The 9,875-nt window shown below is 43.9% G+C and overlaps 1 protein-coding gene across 8 annotated transcripts in view; it reads right to left on the reverse strand.

The window, feature by feature from the left end:
- The window catches only part of LOC140204913 (ICOS ligand-like), a 61,957-nt gene extending 52,643 nt beyond the window's left edge, over nt 1–9,314 (reverse strand). For 6 of the 8 annotated variants that reach the window (XM_072271859.1, XM_072271861.1, XM_072271860.1 and 3 more), the window contains exon 1: nt 8,742–9,026. Coding sequence is in view for 7 of the 8 variants with exons in the window: in XM_072271861.1 (XP_072127962.1) it covers nt 8,742–8,770 (29 nt within the window). In the remaining variant the exon portion in view is untranslated. The other 2 variants (XM_072271855.1, XM_072271854.1) reach the window with 2 other exon arrangements.
- Nucleotides 9,315–9,875: the final 561 nt, after the last annotated feature.

The raw sequence follows: 9,875 nt of genomic DNA on the forward strand, positions 1-9,875 counted from the left end.
CCTGCTAAACTCACCTCAACATGTCTTTTACATTTTAACTCACCATGGGCAATAGAAATTTTCAGTCACTGTTGCAAACAGTGCAGCGAGCAACACTGTCATTATTTTGAGGTTGACTGTAAAGCTCGCCCACAGAGAAAACTGATACGTCTACTTAGCACAGAAGAGAGACCAATCAGGATGCTCCCTCTCACTCTCCCTCTCCTTCTCCCGCTCCTGCGCTCCTGCTCACGCGCTCCCGAACCCTCTCGCTCTCAAAAAAATCGATTTCCGGGATATTGTATATAATTTCCGGTCATCAGGGAGTCGCTACCAATATGCGGGAGGCTCCCAGAATTTCCAGGAGAGGTGGGATGTCTGTTGAGCAGCAAATGCAAAATGTTGGAGGAACTCAGCAAAGCAGGCAGCATCTACGGAGGGGAGGCAGGAGCAAGGAAAGTCCCAGTGTCTGAAGCACCGGGCCGAATTTGAAAGGTTGGGTTTGGGCTGAATTGTGGTGGGGGAGGTCCAGGCCCCAGGGCTGTCCAAGAGTGAAGAACGGCCCGATATTGGGACAATTTAAGCACTGGGCTGGGTTGAAAAGGTCAGGGTGTTGGGATGGGCCGTTTCTGCCTCGTTCTGCCCGCTGCTCGGCGAAGCTTACTCAGCTCTGCGCTGAACTGAGGCTGCGGCCTACTCTGACTACAGTGACGCCTGGCTTTAGAATATAGAACATAGAATAGCACAGCACAGTACAGGCCCTTCGGCCCACAATGTTGTGCCGACCCTCAAACCCTGCCTCCCATACAAGCCTCCACCTTAAATTCCTCCATATACCTGTCTAGTAGTCTCTTAAACTTCACGAGTGTATCTGCCTCCACCACTGACTCAGGCAGTGCATTCCACACACCAACCACTCTCTGAGTAAAAACCTTCCTCTAGTATCCCCCTTGAACTTCCCACCCCTTACCTTAAAGCCATGTCCTCTTGTATTGAGCAGTGGTGCCCTGGGGAAGAGGTGCTGGCTATCCACTCTATCAATTCCTCTTATTATTTTGTACACCTCTATCATGTCTCCTCTCATCCTCCTTCTCTCCAAAGAGTAAAGCCCAAGCTCCCTTAATCTCTGATCATAATGCATACTCTCTAAACCAGGCAGCATCCTGGTAAATCTCCTCTGTACCCTTTCCAATGCTTCCACATCCTTCCTATAGTGAGGCGACCAGAACTGGACACAATACTCCAAGTGTGGCCTAACCAGAGTTTTATAGAGCTGCATCATTACATCACGACTCTTAAACTCTATCCCTCGACTTATGAAAGCTAACACCCCATAAGCTTTCTTAACTACCCTATCCACCTGTGAGGCAACTTTCATGGATCTGTGGACATGTACCCCGAGATCCCTCTGCTCCTCCACACTACCAAGTATCCTGCCATTTACTTTGTACTCTGCCTTGGAGTTTGTCCTTCCAAAGTGTACCACGTCACTCTTCTCCAGGTTGAACTCCATCTGCCACTTCTCAGCCCACTTCTGCATCCTATCAATGTCTCTCTGCAATCTTTGACAATCTTGTACACTATCTACAACACCACCAACCTTTGTGTCATCTGCAAACTTGCCAACCCACCCTTCCAACCCCACATCCAGGTTGTTAATAAAAATCACGAAAAGTAGAGGTCCCAGAACAGATCCTTGTGGGACACCACTAGTCACAATCCTCCAATCTGAATGTACTTCCTCCACCATGACCCTCAGCCTTCTGCAGGCAAGCCAATTCTGAATCCACCTGGCCAAACTTCCCTGGATCCCATGCCTTCTGACTTTCTGAATAAGTCTACCCTGTGGAAACTTGCGTCTGCGGTCCTGTGACATTCCCTCAGCCCTATGATGAACTGAGGCTGCGGCCTATTCTGACTACAGTGATGTCTGGCTTTGCATTTGCGGTCCCGTGACATTCCCTTGGCCCTATGATGAATTGGGATGTGGCCTACTCCAACTGCAGTGATGCCTGGCTTCACATCCTTTGTAAAACTCCAGCTCTGAATGCTTTCTGCTTACTTTTATTGTTTGCACGATTTGTTTATATCTCTCTCTCTCTGCACATGGGATGTTTTGATTTTTTTTTAATGGGTTCCTTTAGAGTTTGTTTTTTGGCCGCCTGTAAGGAGAGGAATACTTTGATAATAAATGTACTTTGAACTTTGAAAAGTTTTGGTTTTCATGTTTGACTGGGCTATGTAAACAATGAGAAACTGCAGAGCTCTGAGACGCAGAGTGTGTGAAAGGGTCTGATTCACAAAAGGCTGTTGGATAGATACAGCCAGCAATTAGGCAGACTAACAGAGTGCTCTGCTTATTGGGAGAGGAGCTGAACATTTGAATAGGGAGGTTACGCTCCAGTTAATCAGGATGCTGGCGAGAGCACATCCAGATGAGAATTTTCAGCGCTACTTTCCTTACTTAAAGATGTAAACGTTAGAAGAAATTCAGAGTGTATTTAGCACATTGTGGCTGGAATTGTTTTGAAGTAAGATTGGACAGGCAGGGCATGTAATTATCACTGATCTTGATAGTGAATGCAGAGAAGATGTTTCTGGGAGAATCTAGAGCTAGGTTAAGAAAGATTTTGTGATTTCCACCCCCCCACCCACACCACCCTGAACTGGTCATGAGTACATCAAACTTTTTTTTGTTTGTGAAGAGTGCTGGACATGGAATCTTTAAATATTCTTAAGTCAGAGTTAAATACATTTTGATAAACATAGGTCACCATGGATCGATGGGAACACAGAGGTGTCACGGTTGGATCAGCTATGGTCTCGCTGAATGTAGAGCAAGCTTAAGAGACCAGGTAGCCTACTGTTCCTAATTCCCATGCTTGTATGTTTAAACCCTAACCACAAGTGACTGTGTTATCTCGCACAGTGCTGAGTCATAGGGTGACTGTTCCATGGCACAGTGCTGAGTCATAGGTGAGTGTTCCCTGATACAGTGCCGACTCATAAAGTCCAGGGAACTTCCAAGCCTATGTTTAGTTAACTGCCTGACCTCCGGAGTACTTCAACATTTTCCCTTTTCTGTGCATGACACCTTGATGTATTCCCCTACTCCTGTGATTTATCACTATGCATTTGGCAACCAACTCATATTCTTATAAATGCATTTTAATGGAAATTGTTTAGTCAAGGGAGACAAAATATTACATAATAATTATGCTATAGAACCACACTCTTCAAGCCCAACTGGTTAAGATTCTGCTGTTTGCAGGACAGGTAGGAGGTACTAGAGTGGACTCCCCTCTATGAAATTAATCAGTCAGGCATCAAACTAAATCAAAGTACGAAAGACTTCCAAACTTCAGCCAATCAAGTGATCTATGTGTCCAATTATTTCTCTCACATTCACCTTTCTTCCTTTGAATGCTATTCATCTCATTTATTGTATGTGGATTCCAGATTCCAACCTCTCTCAGAGTAAAAGGTTTCTACAAATGTACTGTGGAGAGCATTCTGACTGGCTGCATCACCATCCGGTATGGAGGGGGCGGGGGGCACAGGATCGAAGTAAGCTGCAGAGAGTTGTAAGCTTAGTCAGCTCTGTCATGAGTATCTGTAGTATCCAGGATCTTCAAGGAGCAATGCCTCAAAAAGATGGCATCCATCACTAAGGACCCTTATCACCCAGGTCACGCCTTGTTCTCCTTGCTACCACCAGAAAGTGTGAAGGCATACATTCAATGATTCAGGGACAGCTTCTTCCCCTGTCATCCAATTTCTGAATGGACATGAACTCGACCTCCCTGCTTTTTTATTTCTATTTTTGCACTACTTACTTAATTTAACCGTTTAATATACATAAACACATAAACACACTTACCATAACTCAGTTTTTTCCTCTATTATTATGTATTGCATTACACTGCTATTGCAAAGTCAACAAATTTCATGACACATGCTGGTGACATTAAACCAATTCTGGAAGCATTTAAATTCTCTGTTGGAGTTATAAATAATTTTCATATAGCTACAATCCTCTGTTTTTACTTTAAAGAAAAAGTCTTTTTTGTTCTAATTATGTTTTTTTGTAAAAAATTGTATTACTTTATGTTTAATTTATGCTTATCCTGAGAATGCTACATTTCTGATGCTATGTTCCTGTGATGTTGCTGCAAGGTCTTCATTACACTTGTCTATACATGCACTTATCTAAACTTGACTTTTAACTTTATTATGTAACAGAAGTATGAGCAAGATATTTAGATTAGTAAAATTTAATAATAGCTAATGAGGAATCTTCAAATATTGGAATCCTGAATTATAAACGAAAAAGACTGGAAATGAAAAGTAGCTGTTTCTTTAGCAAAGGAGTGATTGGACACACTGACTACCCAGGACCAGAGTGAACTGGAAGAGTAGTGTTCTGATTGATAGGACACATTGACTACCCAGGACTACCCAGAGTCAGCATCTGAGAAATGGCCCTTCCTAACACCATCACTCAAGTGATTTGGGAATCCCAATTTGGTTTTGGCTGGTCTTTATCTTTCAGAATTAGAATCAGGTTTAATATCACCAGCATACATTGTGAAACTTGCTCTCTTTGTGTGCAATGTAATACATGACAAATACAAGAAAAAAAACTGAATTACTGCACGATGTTTGTACATATATTAAATAGTTAAGTTAAAATGGATAGTGCATACACAAATAAAAAAAGTGAGGTCGTGTTCATGGGTTCATTGGCCATTCAGAAATCGGATGGCAGAGGGGAAAAAGCTGTTCCTGAATCACTGACTGTGCCTTCAGGCTTCTGCACCTCCTTCCTGATGGTAACAATGAGCAGAGGGCATGTCCTGGGTGGTGGGGGTCCTTAATGATGGACGCCACCTTCCTGAGGCACCATTCCTTGAAGATAATAAGAACATAAGAAGTATGAGCAGGAGTAGGCCATCCGGCCCATCCAGCCTGCCCTGCCATTCAATAAGATCATGGCTGATCTGTCCATAAACTCAGCTCCATCTACCTGCCTTTTCCCCATAACCTTTAATTCCCTTACTACGTAAAAAAATTATATAGCTGTTTCTTAAATATATTTAGTGAGGAAGCCTCAACTGCTTCCCTGGGCAGAGAATTCCACAGATTCACCTCATCTCCGTCCTAATTCTTCTCCCCTGAATCTTGAGGCAATGTCCCCTAGTTCTAGTCTCACCTACCAATGGAAACAGCTTTCCTACTTCTATCTTGTCCCGCTTGGTGGCGCAATAAAATCAGCACCGGACTCCGGAGCGAAGGTTCCCGAGATCGAATCCAAGTCGGATTGAGTGTCGAGCTAGCAACTCGACCTCGCAACTCGACCTCGTAAAAACAAGAATAGCTTGCTACAGAAATACCGTCAAAAAGACGGTGCCCCAATAACTCCACTGCCGAGTTAAGAGCTATTCTTCTTCTTCTCCTCCTATCTTATCTATCCTTTCCAAAATTTTGTATGTTTCTATAAGATCCCCTCTCATTCTTCTGAACTCCAGAGAGTATAGTCCCAGGCAACCCAAACTCTCCTCATAGGTTAACCCCTTTTTGATGTTTTGGATACTATCAAGGCTGGTACTCATGATGAAGCTGACTAATTTTACAAGTTTCTGCAACTTACTTCGATCCTGTGCAGCAGCCTCATCCCATTGTACATTCTCAGTACTGTCCGCTTCCTTCCTAACTAACATCATTGATTTTTGTAACCTCAGCATTGTTCCATGACTGACTGTTTGTCTCCCTACCCACCACCTTGCCTACAAAACTGACATGACTCTCAACCACCCTTTCCCTTATTAATCTCAGACAGGCCTTGTTTTGTTTGCCTAAGTTTACAATTTAGCTTATTTGACTTCCAGTCCCAATCAGCACACTACCTGTGTTAATTTTTGAAAAAGACATTTCATTCCTGAACTCTTTGTGCTAATGCTTCAAACAATGAGAATTGAGTGCAATTAGTCTCCCGACCTTTCCTGAGAATTCTGGAGTTTTCTCCATTTTTCAATATCAGTCATTTCCCTTTTGTACTTAACAATTGAATTTGGTCCCATTCCACTAAAGTTGCAGGCCAAAACAACTCACCGCACAACATAACTGCCTCAGGGCCTTTCCTCTATCTGATACATGTTGTGTCATATTGGAAATGTAAATGCATTCTATGTTACTGTTTGACAAACTTATTGACAGATCAGTCAGCAAAAGGGAATTTCAACCATTTAACATACACTTTGTTAGGTATATCTGTACACCTACTCGTTCATGCAACTCAGTGCATAAAAAGCACGCAGACCTGGTCAAGAGTTTCAGTTGTTACCCAGACCAAACATCAGAATGGGGAAGAAATTTGATCTAAGTGACTTTGATTGTGGAATAGTTGTTGGCACCAGATCGGGGTGGTTTGAGTATCTTAGAAACTGCTGATCTCCGAAGACTTTCATGCACAACAGTCTCTAGACTCAGAGGATAGAGTACAAAAAAAACAAAACAGCGTCAAGTGAGTGGCAGTTCTGTAGATGAAAGTGCCTTGTTAATGAGAGAGGTCAGAAGAGAATGGCCAGACTAGTTCAAGCTGATAGGAAGGTGACATGTTACAACAGTGATGTGCATAAGACCACCTCTGATAGCACAACCCATTAACCCTCGAAGTGGGTGGGCTACAGCAGCAGAAGACCATGAACATACACCCTGTGGCCACTTTATCAGGTTGAAGAGGTGCCTAATAAAAGTGTCCACTGAGTATAAACTGAAAAGGGTGGACCACTTCGGACTGAGATGAGGAAGAACCTCTTCACGTTGAGATTGGTGAATCTTTGAAGTTTACTTGCTCAGGAGGCTGTGGGAGCTCAGTCACTGAGTTCATTCCAAACGGAGGTGAATAAATTTCTGTACATTAAGGGATTGAAGGGATATGGGCGTAGTGCAGGAAAATGGTGCTGAGATGGAGGATCAGCCATGTTTTTAATTAATTGCAGAGCAGACTCAAAAAGCTAGACGGTCTCCTTCAGCTCTATTTCCTTATGACCTTTCCGTCCATTTGTCTTTTATTTCCTCACACAATTATAGGATGGTTACAGCACAAGACACCGAGTCGAGGCTGGTTCTTTGTGGAAGCAATCTCATTTGTTCCCCAACTCTCTCCCTATAACTTTCCAGATTCAATCCTTCCAGACATTATTCAGCTCCTATTTGAAAACACAGTCCATCTCCTGTGCAGTTCTCCCAAGACCCTAGACATTCACTGTGTGATGAAGGCTTCTCCTTATGCAGGTTTTGGTCCTTTTCTATTCACTCTCATTCCATGTCCCACTGATTTTCAATATTGCTGCCAATTTCTTCCTTACTTCTCTATCTATACCCTCTGTGGTTTTAAATAAGATCTCTTTGCCTCTAGTCCAAAGAGAACAATCCCATTTCCACTATCTATTCACACATTTAGACTCATTTTGGCGTACCTTGAGGTTCATGTTGCACATGTTCCTGGATTCTGGTCTCCCTTTCTTTTTGCTGTATTTGAGCAGCTTGAGAATCATGTATACCACCTCAGCATCATCCTCTCCGCGACTTCATCAAAAATTCTCATCGTTAGCTTGAGGTATTGGCATTGCAGGCTGGGCTGATATCTCATCCCTTGTTCAGTCATTTCAAGAGGTAAATATTCAACCACACGTCTGTGTGTCTGAGTTACAAGAAACCAGACCATCTAAAGACCAACTTCGGTCCTTACCAAACATTACTGAACTTATTGGCTTTTTAAACAGCACTTCATAGTTTTGTCTCAAGATAAATATTCTCAGACACTCATCCACAACTGAACTATGCATTCTGTTGATACCTGTGTTCAACTCAAGCAAATCTTTGCAGATTTTTAAATTTAGAGATACAGTGTGGAATACGCCCAGCAATTGCCTAGCCAAACCATGGGACAATTTACAATGACCAATTAGCTTACCAGCTGGTAGGTCTTTGGACTGTGGGAGGAAACCAGAGAAAACCCACCCCATCACAGGGAGAACTAACAAACTCCTTACAGACAGCAGCATGTTGCTGAATGTAAAGAGTCATGCTAACCACTACACTACCTTGCCATCCAGATGTCTTTCTATAAAATTATCAACCCAAGTGCAAAATTTCAAGGAATGGCTGACATATAGCCAAGGAAACAATGGGTTCAGAAGAAGGGAATCACTTGTCCCCACAACCTCTACAATCGCTATATCGGGACAGTCCTGCCTCATCAATATCGCATAGTACCAGATAAATGACTCAGCTGATCAACTAATAAATTGTAAATTAAAAGCGAGGAAATGTTAAAGACCTTCACACACTGAAAATATAAGCAGCCCTTGTACAAAGTGTATAGGTGATGCTTCTGAGGGTTTAGCGGCGCGCAGTGGAGCGCTGTACAACCAGGTACAGTTCCCTCTCCGCGGCTTGTCACTTGTGCAATTGAATGCTTCAAGGTCCCTGAGCAAAGGACGCTAACCATTCTAGGTGAAGGAAGGAGGTTCCGCGCTACCAGCCCTGGTGTCAGCGGGGACTCCAACCAGCCGGTCGTCGTCCATCTTTGCGTTGAGACCCCGGCTCCCGTGCAGTCGGGCCATGCAACGAACTCGGAAATGTTTCTCTTCACTCGCCTCCCCCTCCATTTTACTTCAGCCTTCGGGTAAACCGCGGGGATTTAAAATTCCCGTCCGTAGCCAATACTCACAGCAAATCAGACCGTGCATACATACCTTACTGCTCGCCTGACCCCCGGATCCATCGGCGCGGACGACGTCCAGTACGATTTCAGTGCAGAATCACAATTATTTTTAAGTTAGACTTCTGAATCAGATGGAAAAGAAAAGGATTATATGTTTATATCTTTGTACTTGGATCGTCAGTTTCACTCTTGGGTCTGACGACCGAAACTGATCCTCCTGGAGTGAAATTGCCAATCGAAAGTATTGAGAAATTTTCAAAACTTTCTTCAGGCGGAACACTGGAAGAAACACAGGCACGGCCGCAAAACTTCCGACACGTACTTCGGATTTTTTTTCATTTCTTCTTTTCCTGCGGCCGCTCGCTCGGCTGCAACGGCCAACTCCCCGCCGCGGGTCCACCGAGCCAAATGCGCGCCTGTCTTCCCTGGGGGGAAAGGCGCCACGTGAGGAGGAGGAGGAGGAGGTGGAGGAAGATGCCAACAGCGTGACATTTAAAACTGGATGATAATGAGAGATAATATCTCACCTGTCTTCCGGGTAAGAATACAAAATACCGCAGGACGGCCAAACCCCTGGATGGTGTGTCAGAGGATTCACCTTTCAAAAAGAACAGAGTGGGAGAGGAGAACTGGCACGGAGAAGTCTCGCTTCAGCTACCCTTCAAACTCGCTAGACTTAGATCAAACCAATCAGTTAAGCGTAAAATCTACTTTCGACAACGTCAAAATGAAAATGTATAAAACAATTTTTTAAAAATTCATTGCTTGCAACGGACAAGTTTTTCTGGGCTCTGGGTATCTCTGCCACACAAGGTGGAGAACCAAAATTTGGAGTGGTATTGGGAACTGGGAGCGCAGCGTTAGCAGAAGCGAGTGTACTAGTTCATAAAGACTGTCGCCCTCTCGCCCTGTGTTTCGCGTCTTGGATTCATCACTCACCTGACAGCCCAGGGATCCAAGACAAGTTGGCAAACTGAACTAAGTTGGGCTGGTGGAGGGTTGTTTTTGTGATTGGAAATCTGGGAGCTACACAGGACTTTGTCAAACAATGTCCCTGTAAATGTGGGAGAGACACTGAAGGGCCACTTTATTACGAACCTCCTGTGGCCACTGAAGGCACGTTCGTGGTCTTCTGCAGCTGGAGCCCATCCACTGCAAGTTCTGA

This window comes from Mobula birostris, chromosome 11 (genome assembly GCF_030028105.1).
Source record: "Mobula birostris isolate sMobBir1 chromosome 11, sMobBir1.hap1, whole genome shotgun sequence".
Taxonomy (NCBI): Eukaryota; Metazoa; Chordata; class Chondrichthyes; order Myliobatiformes; family Myliobatidae; genus Mobula; species Mobula birostris.